Here is a 20,506-nt window from a genome sequence, read left to right on the forward strand (position 1 = left end):
TGGAAGGGCACATGAAAGCTCCTGGTTAAAGAAGACAGTAATCCAAAAGCAGTTTTATTTATTTATTCTTAAACATATTGAACAGCAAAAAAGTAACCTTCCTCTTGTTGAGTGTTATTACAGTAAACATGTTTTGAAGTGATACTCCTGAAAAAAAACAAAAAGAACTTTATTTATTGACGACTGAGTCTTTTCTGTCCATTTAAAAAGCCCTTGATCTCGGGTTTTGGCTGTAGGTTGCAGAGGCTACCACTATGGCAACTTTAACTGCTCGTCATTATGACTTTATATCATAGAAAGTGTAACACTAACATCTTAATCTGTTTGGGCTTTTTAAAAGGACGAGCAGGACTCAGGTCTTGACAAATAAGACATTTTAAAAGAACCTGAATTATGTCTTTAGGTGGGAGACTGAGAACAAGCAGCAGTCATTCAACTGAATATAGATGTGTATATATATATTTTTTCATATATTTCCATGTACATTTTCTCGCACATTAGCAATAGCAACTGAACTCTAACACTCTGGGAGGTTTTATTAAAAAAAAAAAATGAAAGAAAGAAATACAGCTGGCAAAAAGGACAACCAGTATGAAAATGTTAGAAAAGCCTACTCCTACATCAGCTGAATGAAAACAACACACAGCGATAACTGTTACAAAGTAAGAAAAAAGGAAGCGAGGGTGTGTAGCATTATGCATTTTCACCGAGCTGTCATCTGCAGCCTGTATCCATCCCTGTTTCAAGGCATATCTCTGGTAAAAACAAAAACTGAAAAACATAAGCCTGTCACACAGAACCTACTGTGAGAGAGCGCAGGAATGAACGAGTGACAACGAAAAAACAAGCGACATCTTGTGCGGATTTTGGTTTTGAAGTTACAAAAGAAGAGAGTGTCAGAAGGAAGTGTCAAAACACTTGGCAGTATGTATGCAATTACAATTGAGCAGAATATAAATACAGCCATGTCTGGCTTCTCGTGAAAAATCTAACATGCATATCAAAAACCCTTCATGCTCAATTCAAGGCCCCCGGAGACTAATCAGGTTAAATAGAAAGTCCGATCTGAAAGTTTTCAAATAAAGAGCAGAGAAACGATCATTGTCTTCGTTATTTACTAGTTTTGATTGACACACTTTAGCTTGTTTTCTTTTAAACAAACCTGATCCTCAGCTTTTTGGTCCCTTCCGTGCTCAACATGTGAACACAACGCACTGAGAGAGGACGCTGATTATTTGGCTCGACATGTCTTTGAGGGGGAGAATGAAATGTCCACAGTGCTGAGGACTGGGGGTTGGCGATCGATCGACTGGTTTCAGGTGACGATGGAGGAAATAACAAAGCCAGTATGACTCGGTACCTCGAGATCCACGATACACAAAGTAAACAATACGCACTGAAACAGAAGCGGCTACCGTTGATTAAGTAGCTTAAATCTGTGATGGCGTATAAACGCAAAAAAAAAAAGGGAGAAAAGAAAAGGGAGGATTGCCATGATTCACATACACACAAGTGCTTCATCTTGTCTTCTGCACACCAATGCGTGTGTTTACGAAAGGGGTTCCGTGAAACTTCCGACAGGGAGCTCTGCTGGTCAGCGTGGAAGCCGGAAATACAAATAAATGCTGATGGAAACTGTACCATGGCTGTTTTAGACTCAATAATAATGATAATAATAATAATAAGGGGACAAAGAGAGGACACGTTTAAACTATATCTCTCACACGCACACTCCTCACACTCCATTCAGACAGTCAGTATCTCACACACAATCTGGATCAGGCTGCATTCTCAAGATACAGGTGTGCATGTCGGTCTGAAAACCCTGATGCGCCGCTTCGTGAGTCACAGATCCCAGGTGTCCAGACCGTCGGTGTCAGTTCGATGATTCTCACTTCGCTACCGTGCGTCTTTCCTTCCCCGAGACCGGAGAGAGAGCAGCAGTGGATACAGCACGGAGGAGCGGGGCCAGAGGGGGTGCAGTGGGTGGTAACAGATTATTTTTGTTTTGATTAACGTGTGGGGCATTGTTAGATCGAGTGTGCTCACGTGCACCAGCCGATGTTCACTCCGGCCACCTCCCCCCTGTTCAGTAGAGCCGCTTCTCGTAACTGTGGAAGAGAAGAAGAAACATGGAAGAAAGATCAGCATTTGCTCGAATATATAAAAAACAGGTTGACAACGGCACCCTCCACATTTCCAAGCAGAAAATAACAATGAATAAAATATAGAAAAGCCAGATTATAATCAGTAATGCAATGAAACAACATACATTAAAAAGTATAAAACAAAATGTAATCATTAAAGCAAATAATTAAACTAAAAATAAAAGTTTTTGTTGCTTTGTTTGTTTTCTCTAGCAATTTTCTTGCAACTATAGAGAAACTTTACTTTCAATTCCAGCTTTTGCTAACATCAATCATCTATCAGTCTCTGAAGCAAAGCTGTTTATTAGCAGTAAGAATAGGAAAAAAACATTTGATCTAAATGTGCTCCACAGAAGTTTTGCAGCAAGTATCCCAATGAGTGTTTGTGTTACTTACGAGTGGAGACCGTGGACGCCTCCCTCCACCTGTGCAGACGTGGTTCGCTTCTCAAACTTCAGCTCCCCGGAGTACATCATGGAACTGAGCAAAACACAAATGATCTTCAATATAACAAGAAAAGCTGACATTTGTATTGTAACCATTAATCCACAAAAGCACAAGCTACTCACCGGAGGACCGAGAGAGACTTTGCCCCGATGTCCTGGCAGCCATGTTGGATCCCAGCTATCAGGTAGGGTACAAACTTGTGGATGGAGCCCTTGTCCTGCACCGAGCCCGACACGCCCTGGGCCACCTTCACCTTGTCTCCCTCGCTGTGGAAAAGACATCACACAGTTAAACACTCTCCCCTAGTGGTCACAGGCTGTAAATTCAGCCAACGATGCCCCAATTTGGCCTTTTCATGACTCATGAACTCTCAACGTACCTAAAGTAGCGTTTCTGGCTGCTGGTGCTCTTCTCCATGGCGTCCAGGGAGCCCATACCGCGGTACTTTTTCAGCCGCACGCCGTCCGAGAAGAAGTACTCTCCCGGGGCTTCAGTGGTCGCCGCCAGCAAGGAGCCCATCATAACTGGCATGGGAGACAGGAGAGAGAGAGAGTCATGCCTGTGTTCTTGTATTAGCCAACCTGATCTCCTCAGTGCAGATGTGAACCAGTTTGTTACGACAGTGTGTGTGTGTGTCAGAATCTCACCAGTCGACGCTCCCAGTGAAAGAGCCTTCACCACATGACCCACGGTCTGAATGCCACCATCAGCAATGACTGGCACGCCGAAGCGCCTGGCGTACTCCGCCACCTTGTACACGGAGGTCCCCTGGGGCCGCCCACACGCCATGACTGGAAGGGAGAGAAACCATCATTTAACACGATGGCCATGGAAAACATATCCCACAGCGTGCTGGGGTGATGCAGGACGAGCAGAACGCAGCGTCCGTTTCACTGAGATACTTCAGGTTCATATCCTTTTAGCTGAAACGTGTCTCTTCTGTTCTCGCTGAAGAACGCGACCTAGTCCGAGCACGAGAGGCCCGTCCCCATGGCAACCCAGATCGGGGCCTTGGTAGATCACCATGACAACTAGGAGTGGCCTCAGGGTACTAGTTACTGGTAGCGACTGATCCCCTCTTTCCTTCTTCTTGTGCTTCTTCCTAATATTCTTATTCCTATATCTAAATGTGCCGCTGCTCACTTGGTACCAGGTCTTCAGACAATGAGAAAGATGAAACAAGCTGTGGCAGTAAAGCAGATCAGTACCTTCCTGTGTGATGCAGATGGAGCCACAGCCCATTCCCACTCTCAACGCATCCACACCAGCATCGATCAGATTCTTGGCCTGGGCGGCTGTGACTACTGCAGGAGGACAAACAGAAAATGAGAAGAATTCGATTTAAGAGATATTATAAAAACAATTACAAAATTGCTTTATTCCATCCATAAGCACATGATTATCTCCAACAAGGAACTTATGTTTTCACCCTTGTGCTTCCAATTGTCAGCAAGATTATGCAAAAACTACAGCTTGATTCAATTTCAGGAAAATGTTGGTGCTGGTGGAGATTCATGCTCTACTGAGAGAAATTCTAGTTTATAATGGAACAGAAACAACAAACTCACCGTTTCCTCCGGCCACCTGCAGCTCTGGATGCTTCTGTTTAATATAATTGATCATGTTGATTTGATACACCGAGTTGCCTTGTGAGGAGTCCTAGAAATGCAAAAACATTTTTTAATCAATGTAAATTCAGTGTGTTATTGATAAAGACAAGAAACATTCATTCAGGAGGCAACATTTTAAGGCTTTAGGATCATTTTCAAATATTTGAAAACTCTATTCTTAAACGTCTAAAAACACGCACCAGTACAACAACATCCACTCCCGCCTGCACCAACATGTCCAGTCTGTACTTGTCGTCCTCCCTGGTGCCGATGGCGGCTCCACAGAGCAGCTGTTTGCGTGAGTCTTTGGACGCCAGCGGGTAATCCCTGTTCTTCTTCAGATCCGTCCTGGCAATAATGGCCACCAGCTCGTCGTTATCGTTCACAATGGGAAGTTTGCCTGGTCACAGAGAGAATGAACGACAGGATGATAAATTACATTTTTAAATACTTCAAGCAGAAAAACGTGCTTTATTTCATGCAAGAACTTTTATTCACCTTTTTTACTGCGCTGCAGAATATCATTAGCTTCTTTCAGCATTACACCGGCTGGAGCTACAACCAGCTCCTCCCTCTTAGTCATGGCCTAGAAGATCATCGGCCCAGATGAATGTAAGAATTACTAGGGATGCCAATAAAAACAAATTGCAAGTGACGCATATTGGAGACAAGAAAGGAAAGATACACACCTCCTCCAGAGGTCTGCTGTGGTCTTTCTCAGAAAGAAAGTCGATATCTCTGGAGGTGACGATGCCGACCAGTTTGCCGCCCATTTTGCCAGTCTCTGTGACGGGAATACCAGAGAAGCCGTGTCTAACTTTGGCCTCGAACACATCGCCCACCGTGTGGCGCGGACTCATCACAACTGGGTCTGTGATAAAACCCTGCTCAAACCTCTGGAAGGCAAAACCAAACAAAAGTATTTTAATTATTGTGTTTGTGTCCCCATTGATTTAGGCAAGAACACACATACACACACAATGATAATTGAGGAGTGTTATACAAACACAAGAATAGAACAGGAGAAGTAAACAATCACACACACACAGAAACAAAAGACAACCTAAAAAGACGACATTTACCATAAACTCAAGAAACAATCGAACTATACAACAACACACATTGAGTGAACAACATAAAGTCTATTTTTAAAGTAGTTATCTGCTATGAGGGATAATCTTCGTTTACCTTGACCTTGCGGACCTCGTTGGCTTGGAATTCTGGCGTGCAGTTGTGGTGAATGATGCCGATGCCTCCCATTAGCTGCCAGATTCAAAATTCAAAAAAGAGGGATAAATACATTATAGGATGATGAAATTAAGGAATTCTTTTTCCACAATTGCAGTTTTGGGGAAGCGTCATCTTACCGCCATAGCGATGGCCATGGCCGACTCTGTGACGGTGTCCATGGGGGAGGAGATGAGAGGGGTCTTCAGGGTGATCTTCCTGGTCAGTGCGGATGTCAGGTCCTGGAGACAAGAACAGGACAATAATGCACATTGGAGTGCGTTTCTGACATTTCACATATAATCCACTAGGGGGCAGAATGAACTAGACAGACATACAGGACTCTACTGCTGTTTCAAAGCGTTAAATGTCTTAAATCCATTTCAGAGACACAAAGACCTCAATTAACAAGAGGCCAGTAAGTTCACTGTAAGCAGACTTATGAGACAGACCCATTCTGAGTAATACATATTGGCTTTGGTGTGTCTTTAAGGGTTTATCACCTCCATTAGGAGATTGTACTTTCACCTGTGTCTGTTTGTTTTTTCAAGGTATTATGCAAAAACTACTAAACCAGTTTCCAGACTCCAGTGGAGCGATGAGGCCTGATTTGAATCCACACCAAAATTTGATTGATTCTTCTGTGGGTCATGTCCCATCCCTCCACAACAATCTATGTAAACCAGTTGGGTAGTTAATGAGACAAAACAACTTCCCTGGCAGAGGTAAACGCTCATTTGAGTTATCAGACCACTTCCTTTACTCTTTTATAATTCAATTATAAAAAGTAGACAATCATGTGGAGGAGATTCTTGAGTCCATCATTCTAGTTTGTGATATGAGATGTCTACAGCAAATTAAACTTCAGAGTCACTCTCAGGGAACTAAACCTGAAAATCAGCTCTGCTACAGCCTCTCCCACAGCCAGATTGAATTGTCTCTTCTCACCGATTCCCATAACAGTGACAGTTTTTTGTTATCTTCAGCTGGAGGGAGTGAAAATAATGACATTCCATAGCACATGGGGAAAACAAACCAGCATACGAGACCTAAAGTGTCTGAGTTTTTACTCCTTATCTGTTTCAGACATAAACTATGGAGGCTGCGAGCCTCTTTTCTCACAGGTCCATGGTGAAGGCAAGAGAAAACCACCTGAGAGCACTTTCTCCATCTAGAGAGCATAACGGCACCAACCCGCTACATTCACCCGAGACTTAGGAAAACATGTCCAGAAAATCACGGCCCCAGGGAATTTCCCACAACAGCTCCTCTCACACGTGGCGTGTTTTCACAGAGTGAACCAAACCTGACTGAGCTGCTACTGTGTGTGGAAATTATTTCACTTCTCAATTCAAAGTTGGGACCGAGGCCAAATCTGGAAGTATTTGTTTTATTTAAGCTTCAATAGGTCGACCAGCCGGTGGAAAACTAGGCCACGCTGAGACTCTAACCCATTCTAACGCATTGAGGCAGACGAGCAGCTCGCACAGTTAACGCAAAGGAGCTGGAGAACAGCGGGAGATTAGAGATATCAATTAAATTAAAAACCCTCTAGAATTGACAAAGCAGAAGGGGGGGGGGGGGGGATTTCATGTACAGCCTGGGAGATTAACTCTGCCGTCATCTGCCGAGAGACGTGGATGAGCAGCCGACCAGACACAGATGTAAACCTGAGGGTGAGGGAGCAGCCAGTGGGTGACCACAGCGAGCTGAAATAGCAGGGCAGCGAGGAGGAGAGAGAGAGAGAGAGTGACGGTTTTACTCAAAAACAAATCTATTTTTGTCAGAGCTGCGGTTACCAAAATAATCCTGAGGTCTAAAGGAGAGGTTTGTTTAAAAGGGAAGAAATAAAAAGAGTCAACTGTAATAAGGCTGATGGTTTAGGAAGTGGCTCTGCCAGGAATGGCCTGTCTGCTGACACTGCTCCACTTCATCATCACGAGGGGTGCGGGGGCGGAACTGAAGAAACGATTGGCTTCTTCAAGATCACCCATTAAATCTCGACTCAGACGTACTTGCAACAATCTTCTAGAATAATAACAGACCTCATCGAGCCAACAGAGGTGAGCCTGGTGCTAGGGCTGGTTTCGGAGCTGAGAGTTAAAAATGGTGGTCGAGTTATGTTTGGGTTGGTCGTGATTATCCTGCCCCCCGGCCCCTGACCTAACAGGTTCTTTCTTGTACACCAGCGCAGAGTTGGAACCAGTTTTTTGGCTGTGGAACTGGTTCGAGATCAGGCACTGGCTTCAAACTGGCCCCTGCGCCGCCTCAGTGGGAAAGAGGTATCATCATACTCTGATAAGTGCATTTCGGTTGTGTACTCACCACTTCATCTGATGTAAAGTCGATGAAGCCGGGTAAGATCAAGAAGTCACTGAAAGACAAAGAGAATACATGTGGTAATGCTCACAACTTACAACTGAGAGGTCTGAACGAACATCAACGCTGTATTGTATGAAATATATCAAAGAGAAGCAGGAAACTGAAACAGTTTCTCATCATTTCAAAGAGGGTGAATTCACAGGAACTGAAAAGTGGATAAATGTGAAGCGCAACTGAAAACCACACAGATGTTAATGTGACGAATACAAAAAGAGACATTACTCAAAACAGACAAACTTCTGACAGTGATATTGAGCTGGCCTCAGGGGGGGGGGGGGTAACCAAGTACATTTACTATGTTACTGCACATTTATTGTACAGTTTGCACAGTTGCTGATGTAATAGACCGTTGCTAAGGGAACAGGCTACGCACAGCAAGTATATTTAAAAGCAGTACTTTATTTTTACTCAAGTAGAAAACCTAATGTGGTACTGTTACTCTAGTAAAATGTTTGAGTTCTTCTTCTACCACTGTCATCAGGGTGTAATTCAATATTTCTTTCTAGTCGATGACTTCAGGATTTCCTGTGCTGCACAAGCACTTTCATAAAGATAGTATTTTACTGACACGTGGCCCTAGAACAAAATGAGAGGTGGAGCGAGACGACTGGATGAGCAGGAACGAGCCACAGGTATGGTGCGTGGTTTTTCAACCAAACTATGCAAGTATGCACTAGAGGCTTTAGCAGACAGGTGCGAGTTCAAGATGGGGACAGATGGAGAAATGAGGGCCGCTTTGTACCCCAGCAGTCTGATGAGGAAACCTCAAGGAGATAATTAGGTAAATGGTGAGCAGGGCGGGTGTATGCGAGAGTGGGAGGGGGAGAAATAGACATTTAGACGATATGAGAAATACTCTGCTGACAGCCTCATCCTCTGTGATCTTGCGTGGTGGGTGTGGAAGGGGAACAAGTCTGAAATATCCACACTTGATGGGAAGCTGCAAGGGAGGGGACCTGTTGGTTTCCCCTCGTTTTTATAACCCAAACGAAACGTTAAAGGTCGAGTAGGAGGCCCAGCACACATCTGCCAGCATTTAGCAGCAACCGCAAACCTCAGCTGCAGCACACAGGCCGAGTCTACTGACTCTGGGTCAGTGCTGCACAAGAGCTCAATCAGTCGGTTTTGTTAATGTTAAGGAAACACAGGCTTGGAGATTATTATAGTGTTGTAGGATTGTTCAAATGTAGATAAAAGGAATGATGCCAAAAGGGAAAAACCTGGCCGCAACTGGTCTTACCTGCTTCTAGAGTCTATTCTAAAGTACAGTGTGTCCACACCCACAAAAAGCATTTGGAAGTATGGCTCCCAGTTTCCCAAGTGCAGATAATCCACACCATACAACACATCTCAATTTTTAAAAGTTTAATTAGGAAAAGCTACAAACTAAGAGACAAACAAACGAAAGCATAAACTCCTTAGCGGAGGTAATGATGGCCGTGGTCAATGATTAACATTGGAACATCTGACGTTATTTAACAACCACTTTATTTGGGTTGTGTGTCAAAACAAAAGCAGACAGGCAAGCTACAGTTGGCAGAAGGAATATAACTGCCACTGTCTGCTCTGTTCCACGAGTAAAAAAAATTAAATAATCATACATCTGTGCTTGTAACACACCCACTAGGTTTACACTACTCTTTTATCAAGGTCTAATGGGAGCTCTCTGCCAGGCAAATTGCCCATAAAGGATTTAAAAATGTGAGCTAGGCCAACTACAGTATGTACAGCTCATGACCATGTGGTCCTATGTGTGTGTTTAGTTATAAAAGATTGTGGGTTAGCTGAAACATGATTTTGATTTAAGTTTAATCAAGGACCAAAATCTTGGTGGAGATAATTAAAAACCATTACATTTGTTACAGATAAGATGTAGGTGACCCGGTCAGACACACCAATCTGTGCCAGTGAAACACTTTCATATTCGACTGCTCCGCCGTTATCTGAAATCTTAATAATGTTATAAAACGGTTGAAACACAGGACAAGCGGCTTGTAAGGCCTCCTTCATCCTGAGACTAAACCCTTTCACGCCAGTTCCTCCTGCGCTTCACATGATGTCAATTCAGGGCATCATGTGCACAGCATTTCCTTTGGTCGTGATGCGCTTGATTAAAGTCTGCCGGCTGTTATTCAATCACACAACGTTACGTTTTCCATTCGATTAGCTGCTACGGAGCAGGAGTAGCATTGCTTACAGGGAAGGAGTTAGAAGACTATGCTTGAATTACTTTTAGAATGTAGATTTCTTGTAGATTTCTTGGAAACAACTGATGGAAATAGTTAAACTTTCACAACAGCAATGTTTAAAAGATCATGAAGAATGTCCCTCTGGCTGGTGAGCCTGTCAGGTCACGGCCGGGGGAAGATGAAACATGGTTACACGTCATCGCTGACAAGCACAGTGGAGCGGCAAGACAAGTACATGTGGAAGATCACGCTTTCCAAGAACCATTTACAAACGATTACGAGTGTGCTCAAAGTCAAACCGATGAAAAAGTCTTGAATGTCAGTACGGCTGGAAAAATGCAGCCAAACTGGACCCGGTGACGTTGGAGACTAATCCTCTCCAGTAAAGTCTGGCAGCTTTCACAAGACCACAAACTGACAGAGACATTTGTGGTGAGTGAGCAGGCAGCTTAGAATCTGAAGGTGCCTCTTGCAGCTGCTAAAAATAAAGTAAAATAAAGATACGTACATTGTGTGCAAACGCTCAGCGTTTTCCATTTCTGCAAGAATAAAAGGCTTCCGAGTACACAGGTGAGTTTGCAGAGCTTCTTCACACGTTTGGTTTCGGGAGAGTGTTGAGCTGATGTGCCTGATAACAAGCTCGACGCTCGTACTGGTTGCATGTCCTGAGGATTGTTTCCAACCACCATTTACATGATGTTTACATGAGTTTCGCTCGAACACTTACTGACCCAAACTTGGACCACTGATATTAGAGAGACGGTTTAAGTGCAATGTATGGATTTCCCAGTTTAGTTTGGCTCGTGAAGGATGTTAAGAAAACTGAAATGGCCCCCCCCGATTGGAAAAAGGTTCCCCACCCCTGTCGTGGCAGCACCTGTGGCAAAACATATTCAGGAGTTAAGCACATTCATGACGTTTGGAAAAAAAGTTTTAGTTCAGCAAAATCAAAAAGGTAAGAAGTAGAGGCATGCTTCATGCTTATGTGTCCAACAGCCACTACACCCGAGATGGACAATTTGCTTGTCAATAATTATTGCAATTATGGATTTGTTTTCCGAAAATTATCTTCGGCAGAACGTGTGATGATTTTTAAAGCACGTGTCACCAGAATGTGAGCATTCAGCTCTTAATTAGCACCTTTAATAATGCAAAGTGTCACAAAGACAGTGCACAAGCTGTTCCATCATGCACACAGGACAAATCGTGCATTGTGATGTTAGTTGAAACTAATTATGCGGTAGCGTCTACTGGAAGCAAATTTCAGCCCTATGACCAAGTTCAGGTCGAGCGATCCGACGAGCACTCGGTTTATCTTCTGACCTCATGCACTTCGAATGACTCCAGATTCAGATTTTGATATTGGTTTGTCTCAAAGTAGAGTTAGGACAGTCATTTGCTTCCCCCTTTTGAATTCACCATTCGGAGACACAAAGGCTTTTAAATGGCACAGTTTCAAAATAGTTGGAAGATGACTTGTTTTACTCACTTGTAAGTCAACCCATCTCCTTTAGAGCATAGCTCTTCAGCCGTTTGACCATCGGAGACAACGCACTGTTGGTCAGATCTGCTGGTTCAAAATGCGTTGGCCATTACAAAGCACTGTGCGAACACGTCACCCACCGTTGCGTGGAGGTGAGGTTAAAAAAAAAAATCAGGAGACCTCACTATGAATTGATTTGATTACTGAACAAGAGATTTTTTTAAAAAGGGGAAAAAGTTCCAAGTCTGTGAAGAAGGAAACTTACTTGTACGTGAGGCCGTCTCCGATCGAGAAGAGCTGCTGAGCCGAGAGTCCGTCTTCAGGCACGTAGCCGGTGCCGCCGCTGATTAGGTAATCCGCCATGCTGCCAAATAACAAGGAGAGGCCACTTCAAATCAACTGTACAGCTCGGAAATCACACAGCAGACGCTCATCTCACAGGCAGCGCGAGGATGCTCCACCAGAACCGAACGTTAGACGTCCCCTTCGCAGGCAGAGCTTTAATGACCTTCTCACAGGAAGACATAACCATGGAAACAGCAGCATCCCTCAAGCAACATCAGGTCAGAGCGCCCGTGCCTGAGCAGGTGCCAGACGCTTCCTCCTCTTATGAAAGCATTAACGGTCCTGTGATAATCCTGTGCTGACAAAAGGCCTCTTCAGGGCGCTGGAGAGAACAAAAACGATGTTGGAGAATAATCAGCATCCCCTTCGTGCTCTCGTCTATCACTAAGGGAAAGGTGTGATGAGCTCCCGGTCTGACACCCTCAAGGATCCCCTTTACACAGCTTCCTGTGTGTCGCCAGGGAGCATATTGTGACCACGAGCTAAACCAAAGGACATGGACTCTTATTCCGTGTGTCCTTAAACTGTCTTAAGCTGCTTTCAGACCTCCTGACATCCGCCAGAGGGGCTGCATGTTAAGAGTCTGAGGGCAGAATCTCCTGCTGGAAATCTGGAGAAAGTCTAGACTCAAATTGTGCCGAGCAGATAATGAACTCTGCTTTACTGTTAACGCTATAATTTTCTTATAAAATAGTTTGTTGTTTTTCTGTTTTATATTCTTGACCCTTTCTCTTCTTATGATTCATACGTATATGAGGTATTTAACAGTCTTGTTTACATTATGATTTTCAGAAGTTGCTGTAGAGGTATTTTGTATTTTCATTAGGTTTTCGTGCAGGCATTTGTGTGGAACTTCAAACCTGAAACTAACAACCCTGCTGTGCACAAAGCTAAATAATAAAGATAAATCCCAAATATCGTTGCATCAGATTATAACCCTTGTTGTTTACAGATCATAAATCTGTCGCATTGGGAAACAACACGATTTCAACAAACGCAGCAGGAGTCCACACAGCCGCGTGTCCCGGTCAAATATGTCCGTGTGACCCACTGACTTCTACCCGGACCACTGAGGCCGGTGGCGCATGGTTTATAAATAAAGTTGAGCCTGATTAATAATATAAAATGAATTAAATACATGATTCATCCCGTCGCTGGAGTGAATTGTCTGTTTACATTACTTTATCAGAAGCTAGCAAACATTAGCTACACACACTTGACCCACTTTTGTTTTTACAGTGACACACTACAACAACAATACCAACCACAACAATGCTACAGCTGATAATCCGTGTTAGCATCTGTCACATTTCAGTCGCATCACATCATCACGACAGCGATAGCATTTAAGCTAACGTTAGCCTCAATGCATTTTAACGACAGCAGGAGACCCATGGCTATAAGTGGCAATTCAACAGCATTTCATGGTGTTACGAGTCTTAAACACGAGCCGAATTGAGGAGAAGCTCCCGTCACATGCTGAACAATCAATGATATGCTACTAATGTGATTAAATTAGTCGTGAGGACGGAGAGAAACATAAATTAGCCGGAACTCTGAAGGGAGCTCGGTGGCGCGTTCGAGGCTGCGCGTGGGGCTTCCTTCCAGCAGCATGTGCTGGATGCAGGTTGATGCTGAGTGATGACGAATCGATCTGAGAGGGTCAGGACGGCAAAGCGCGTGGTGCCACTTTATTATCTATAACATCAGATGCGAGGGAAGTTAAATAAACGCGTAGAAAACCAACCCACGCGAAGCTCTATATAGATAACATTTGTTTTTAAGTAAATACCACGACAGTACCAATACAAATACCAGTTATGCTAACAGCGTTTCATCAGCCAGCTGCTAACGTGGCTGGAGTTACATTCAGCCACGTGGATTATACATTTAAAAAGGCAAATTTAGCAACAAAACAAAAATGCTGGATTATAAATTAGTAAACATTGAAATGCTGAAACAGGGACTTTACTATGCAGCTACACCTGATGTGGCTACAGCCGCGATGCTAGCTCGTTTTGTGTGTTTTTTTTTTTTTTAAATGGACATCGCGTAAAGCTGACACATCTGGTGCAGATGTGCGAGAGAAGAAGAAGAACTCGCGCACACACGTGAAGTTCTCGGGGCAGAGCTGCGTGCTGACATGTGGAGGGGTGGAGGGGGGGCGTTAGCATTTAGCATTAGCAAGCAGCGGTTATTCGAGCCTAGCAGTGGGAAGAAACTAGAAATGGGAGCAAACCTCACACTTCGCAGCTTTTCTCTCCTCGAGCTTACGTGATAATAAAACCGCTGCAGCTGCGTCGCTAACACAACCGGCGACGTCTGGTTTCCGCCCCACACACACACACACCCCACACCCACCCAGGGACCGGGTAACGCTAGCTTGTAGCAGCGAGGAGACGATGCCCACGTTGACGGGAGGACGGAGGCAACTTCCCCCCGGTGTGAACTCGGGCTGGAGGACCGAGCACCGAGGAGGAAGAGGAGGGTGGAGGAGGTGGAAGAGGAGGAGGATTTTTGTTTTTACCTGGAAGGACAAAGTGGATGAAAACACCTCGTGGCCCCGAGACGTGAAAGTGCAGGTCTGCATGAAAAGTGGAGAGAGGAGAGTGTGTGTCCGCGTGTGTGTGTGTGAGAGTGTGCAGACAGTGTGTGTTGGAGTTATGTACGAGCAGCAGCAGCGTCACATCCCCTGTCTCCAGTCAGAGGCGTGTTTAACCCGCTGCATCCTGGTGTGTGTGTGTGTGTGTGTTTGGTTAGGATCTTACTGTTTACACTGGGTCCCTTTGTAGATCTTTACTCCATATATGTATTTCATCTTATTCTTATATCTCCTTACATTATAAAACACTGCATGCTACCTAGTATTACTTTACTGTTGTTTATCCCTGACTGATTATCTTATCTTTAGAATCAAGTCCCTATAAATACCTTTTATTTTCTATTAATAGAGATAATAAATAATTAAGCTGAAGACAAGGTCAGGTTGAGGGAGAATTTAGAGTAAGGTGGTAACTATGATCTAGCTTCGGTCTAGGTGAAGGTAAGGTCTAGGTATAGATTTAGGTGAGGGTAAGGAAATTACTAAACTTAATCTAGGTTAAGGTTATGTTTTGGTTTAGGTTAGGGTTAGGCAAGTAGCAGCAATGGTTTAGGTTGGGTCTAGGTTGAGGTTAGGACTAGATGGGTATAGATTTAGGTGAAGGTAAGGCAATTACTAGGCTTAAACTAGGTTCATGTTAGGTTTTGGTTAGGCAAGTACTAACTATGGTTATGGAAGTCATATGTCAGTGTAATTTCCTCTGAGGTCATGAAGTCTGTGTGTCTGTGTGGCAGTAATGGACATTATTACTCAGGTACTTTATTTGATCGCCTCCATTATTCATGGACTAAATTTAAAAGGTAAATTTTGCAAATGCACTTAGAGTATTTTCACATGAAGATTCAGAATGATCGGAATTTGTGTCACCCAAGCATGGTAAAGAAAACACACACACACACACACACATACACACACACACACACAATATATATATATAAAACACGTGAGTAAAATCTGTTCCCTTAAAAAGAAAAGAATACTACATCCTAAAAGCCGTGTTCAACCAATAAAACAAAAGTTGAAATACGTAAAACCTCCACATTTAAAATGTATGGACACCAGCACCTGTAGGTCGATAATCAGCAGCAGCAAACCACCAGATAAAGTAGTTAAGTGCATTATAAAAACAGGACATGTGCTTTATTGCCCTTTATTAAAAGCGTGCCGCGTGGCCTGCGGGGCTAGATTACGAGTATTCAGGAGTATTACTGAGTACTGTTCTGGAGTCTGTTGTTTAACCCTTTTCAGTCTCTAATGAGAAGGGAGAGAATTAAAAAAAGCAGTTAGGTCAGTAGGGTCCTTTTTAAGATTTAACATTCAAACTCATTATCTTGTGAAATACTTTCTATCTTTACAACAGTATTTCTGTCGATCAAGTACTTGTATGGTTGATATTTTTGTGTTAACTCTGTTGATACTACCTCGACCTTTATTTGTGATGAAGTACTTTTACTCCAAAGATAACAAGTCTGATAATTTCCTCAAATTTAACAGTGATTGTTTCAGTTTTTCTCAAAATTTATTGGGGAAAAAACTATATACCACTTGATAAATAAATTATTTGATTTTTGTTTATTGGTTTATTATAAATAAATCCTAATTTTACAAAAGAAGGAATATAAGTTGCTGAGTCATTCCCCAGATCTGTAGAAAGAATGAGGACAAGGACGTATTGATTTCCTTCCTCAAAGTAAAAAAAAAATAAAAAATGCACGCCTATTTTAATATAGATAAACGTTATGTTGAATTGAAGAGGTGCTGCTGTGAATTTTGGTCACAAGTCAAATCATCTAAACTGGATTAAGCGCAGTGAGAGGCCAGAGCCGAGCACATTTTATTCACATGATAACAGTTGTAATGAGCGTGCGGGGGGGTGGTGGCCACTTGTGACAGAGCGTAGCTGAGGCTGCGGCTTTGCTGTCTGAAGGAAGAAGACTCACATGTAATTCTTTTTATTTTAATACCCAAAGTTAACGCAAAATACAGGTGTTTACAAATATTTAGAGGCAGGAAATTAAGGGAATTAAAACCAGGAAGACAATATTGGTAATTAGCTGCTGGGGAATCTGATTACAAAGGAAGTAAGGAAGGAAATTAAGATGGGAGGAAATAAATAAGTAATCTTTTAAAAATGTAGTACTTGTAAGCAAAGCAAAACATTGTAAAAAAATAAAAACACCTCATACTAGTTGTAAATCTCTTGACTTAAGCCAAACAACATAAAAACCTTCCCAGAATGCAGTGCACACAGACATGCCCCGCTCACATTGCTTGACGGTCCTGTTCAGCGCGCTGTTCTGGTTATCAAGCTGTCGGCGGCACAAATGGCTGGCAAGAGTTACTGACAAAATAAATTCACTGCTGCTCTCTGACTGACTAAAAATACGCCTGTCAGTGTCTGTTATTGCCTCGTCCACGGCCTCACGCAGCAGAATAACAGGGTTCACGACCAAATTTTCAGGGAAATGAGGGAAATCGGCTTCGTGTTTTACACTTTAGGAACACCAAGAATGTGTATTTAGCAATTCTCCTCAATATAAAACTGATATTCCATGCAGTATCACCAAAATAAAGAGCTAACATCATACTTTACAATGTGTTGTATAATGAGGTTGCTAATTATGGCCCAGTGAACTGCAGATCCTGTCTGTCAGAAGTTAGGGATTAGGACTCAGAGTCGGGATTAAGGTTTTCCCTGTAACACATTCCCCCTGGTCCTTCCTTGTTCTAATAATCTGAGCTGACGGTCCCTGGAGGTGTCTGCCGAGGGGACGAAGGTGGATCCCTGTCCCCGGCCCTGTGTCTGTGTCAAGTTAAATGTCGGCCATTGCATATATCGGTCAGTGGTTCCTTTATGCACTGCTGCTATTCTGAGCGGTCGATTCAGCCTTGTTCGGCCGCCCTGCAGCACGCCGCTCGCTCACTCTCTCCTCCCTTGATGATGATGCATCGTGGAATTGTGTGTGTGCAGCAGGGGCAGGGGAGCAACGATAAAAATAGGACCTGGCAACTTAACATCTCTGCTTTGTTGTTTTTCTTTTCTTACGAGGGCATCCGCTCACAAGACCAGAGTGCTATCTCCGAGGCCGGCGCACATCTCACGAGTAAAGTGCATCGTGTAGAGCAGGGGACTAAACAACATGAGGGCATTTGCAAGCTGATCTGAATGCGAGTGTGAGTCGATGTGTAAACCGACCCAGTGGCACGAAGTTGATTTACATGTGCAGCGTCACGAAGGTGCAGCCAATCAGAGAACTGACCAAGCATCCTCATCTTTTGCAGAGATCGAAAGACATTAACGCTACAGCAAGGAAAATTGGTATAGCAAACAGCCGGGAAACTCGTTTGTGACACATTAATGAAACAAATAACGTACACAAATTGCGAGTAACACCTGAAAGTGGCAAATTCTCCCTCGTGTTTTCCGGTAACTCACCTCTCTGGGCCAAGGCCGGCCTGGATCCGCGTGGCGCTGTATCTCTGGGCTGCAGTCTCGTGTCCATGGCCGTGCGAGGTCTGCCGGAGGTACTGTTCCCCTTCCCGGGGTCCAAGGTTCCCACGTGGCAGCTGGGTGTCCGCCACGATTCTCAGATTATCCGCCTCCTGGCTCTCCCTCTCTCCTTCTGCAGTAAAGTGCTCATAACCATACCCCTCCATCCTCGGTCCAAGGTCAGTCTCTGAGTCCAGTGTCCCCCTGTTTGCTTTGCTTTGCAGCCTTTCACCCGTTTTTCAAACCGCCTTCAAACAGCCACGGTTTCCAGCAGCTGAAGGTCACGTTTGGGTCCCAACAGCAGAAAGTTGAAATCCCTGTTATTATACGAGCCGTCTAGCAAGTTTTCAAAGTTACATTTTGCACAAAAGAAACAAAATGTAAACTCCCCATTCGTGTGTCTTATCTTCTTATCGGAATTCCTTTGCCTGCTCTGTTTACTCTATCGCCAACTTCCAGACCAGATACACAGGTGTTCCCACAGAGACGGAGAGGGAGAAGCAGAAAAAAAAAGACCAACCAGTGGCAGGCGACTCCTTCTGCTCCTGCGACGGATGCACCTGCCTACAAAAAGGCACCGGCCACCTCTAGGCGTGTCAATAGAGGGCGTCACCTAGGAGATTCTCCCACTGAGAGGGTGTTGCTGTGGTAATGATGCCAGTAGCAGCAGAGCGGTGTTGTTGTGGAGAGGCGGCCGTGCTGATGTCTTTGAAATGGTGGAGGAGATGGCGGAGGGAAATGGAAGGGGCGCAGGACACGCCACTGTACTTACATGTGGGATAAAGCCGCCGTGGCCCTCGAGCAATCCTCCACAAGTTGAATGGAGCGAGCGGCACTGTCCCGCTGAGTGCTCCATGCATGAGGCTCCCTCCATGTCTCCCCCCCCCCCCCCCTCCACGCATCAGTTAATCCTGCTTTCTATCTATTGCCGGCACCATGTCACTTTCACAAAGAGGATTTTTTTTTGTGCATTAGAATGAACGGGATCTGGCCACGTGGTGCAAGCGAGAGCAGCTCAGTTTCCTACAGCTCAGGCAGCAAGATGGTGGTGTGTTGCTTTTGTATTTGTCTCCAAAACCAAACAGTGAACGTGTAAATTTAGCTCCTCTTGCCACAGGCACGGCTTGTTTGGCTTCTCCTGGTTTACGCGGGCCTCGTCGAAGAACCGAGTCACTTCCTGAAAAGCCAGAGGCCCGAGGTCAGACCAGCACCAGAGTGTCAGCGTTACATATTAACCAAACTGGATTCAAATGCACTTCAAGAGACGTTGGCACCAACGATTCCACATCTATAGTCTTTTTGACTCACATGTATTGTGAGGTTTAAACACACTATAAATGGGGATGATTGTGTTGAATTGTTCTATTTTGGGAAACTGTTGTTCTCGACTAAGGATCCTCATCTAAAGAGGTCCCCCCCCCCCCCCCCCCCCCCACACACACACACTTGGGGCCCTCACTCTTCTCGAAGGGATCACCTCCAGGTGCCTGAATGTTTGTGACAGCTGCTGGGACGTTAAGATGGAAAATCCTCTAAGCCTGTCCTCCGAGGCTCCAGTAAGTTCCCCACTTACAACCCACTGCCTTCCCCGACACGTGTTAACGGAAACCCCTCACCCGCCCAGTGCACGTGACAAATCCTTTAAATCAAGGCTTTTAATACTGGGAAAAAAAATGAAATGCTTGTGTAATCTGAATAGATGGATGTGGTGATGCTGCTGTCGTATCTGAGTTTAGATCCTCGCTGCTGTTGCACTTTGAACCCGCATCATCTGTGGCATTATAGGGTTTGTGTCACATGCAGGAGCGACGGGAGGAGCCCACTCTAGGTTTCACACGTGCATGCGTGTCCTCAGACTCACTCAACCACTTAATCATAATGACTGTCATGTGCACAGGGTCGGCAGTCATTGACGGGCTGAGACAAATCAGAGTCATAAGGTTTAACACAAGGGTGAGCATTCCCGACAAAAGAGCAATCAGTGTGTGTGTGTGTGTGTGTGTGTGACTTGTTTGAATCAATAGTACCACAGATACAAGGTTCTCTAAATTATTTTATTTTGCACCACTGTGTATATTAATTTCACCTTATTAGGTATCATTTTGTGGGGTCCTAAAATGTTTAACATTTGATAATCTGAATTTTTTGGCCATAAAATGTCTTAAGCATGTTAAAATATTACAGACTATGTCAAAGTCCTTAATATTTGACAAACTTTGAAATTAGTTGTTGATTATTTATGTTGTTTAATTAGCTTATGTTTAAGTTCCTTCTTAACGATAATAATAATAATTATACTTTTTGTATAGAGCTTATTAAGGAACTCAAAGACACTTTACACATCATTTAAAAGAAAGACACTAAAAATAAAAACATAGAAACGTAAAAACTCAACACGATCATAGAAAGCAATACAGATTTAGGTTATTTTGTTTATTCTATGTAAGCACACTGTAATAAAACAGCAAAGAAGACCAAACTGATAACTGAGTCTACAAACATCCAGGTGAGAATTTATGTCACTCAGCTTGGCTATGTGAAAGCATAACTTCCGTCTGTCTGACATCTCGTTAACTTCAATTAA

General features: G+C 43.8%; 1 protein-coding gene across 4 annotated transcripts; it reads right to left on the reverse strand.

Annotated features, from left to right (window-relative positions):
- Window positions 1–48: 48 nt before the first annotated feature.
- Window positions 49–14,531, reverse strand: impdh1b (IMP (inosine 5'-monophosphate) dehydrogenase 1b). Of its 4 annotated transcripts, none has more exons than XM_053415058.1 (16): window positions 14,358–14,531; window positions 11,751–11,849; window positions 11,492–11,572; window positions 7,757–7,805; window positions 5,572–5,673; window positions 5,393–5,467; window positions 4,894–5,100; window positions 4,703–4,790; window positions 4,405–4,604; window positions 4,163–4,253; window positions 3,803–3,898; window positions 3,242–3,385; window positions 2,974–3,118; window positions 2,717–2,860; window positions 2,544–2,627; window positions 49–2,111 (listed from the first exon to the last, which is right to left on the reverse strand). In XM_053415058.1, the coding sequence occupies exons 2-16, from the start codon at window positions 11,846–11,848 to the stop codon at window positions 2,090–2,092; spliced, it is 1,626 nt and encodes a 541-aa protein (XP_053271033.1). In that variant the 5' UTR covers window position 11,849; window positions 14,358–14,531; the 3' UTR covers window positions 49–2,089. The 4 variants fall into 4 exon arrangements, with proteins under 4 accessions (XP_053271033.1, XP_053271034.1, XP_053271035.1 ...); XM_053415059.1 differs by having other exon boundaries at window positions 11,492–11,569; window positions 14,358–14,530; XM_053415060.1 differs by lacking the exon at window positions 11,492–11,572 and having other exon boundaries at window positions 14,358–14,529.
- Between the last annotated feature and the right edge of the window lie 5,975 nt (window positions 14,532–20,506).

Source organism: Pleuronectes platessa, chromosome 22 (assembly GCF_947347685.1).
Source record: "Pleuronectes platessa chromosome 22, fPlePla1.1, whole genome shotgun sequence".
NCBI lineage: Eukaryota > Metazoa > Chordata > Actinopteri > Pleuronectiformes > Pleuronectidae > Pleuronectes > Pleuronectes platessa.

Excerpts from the sequence above, each read along its gene's own strand:
- impdh1b (XM_053415058.1), bottom strand. The coding sequence starts at position 11,848 with ATGGCGGATTACCTAATCAGCGGCGGCACCGGCTACGTGCCTGAAGAC. Across the intron at positions 7,806-11,491 it reads GGAGATGGGTTGACTTACAA|TGACTTCTTGATCTTACCCG; the intron begins GTGAGTAAAACA and ends TTTGTCTTTCAG. Across the intron at positions 4,254-4,404 it reads GAGTGGATGTTGTTGTACTG|GACTCCTCACAAGGCAACTC; the intron begins GTGCGTGTTTTT and ends TTGCATTTCTAG.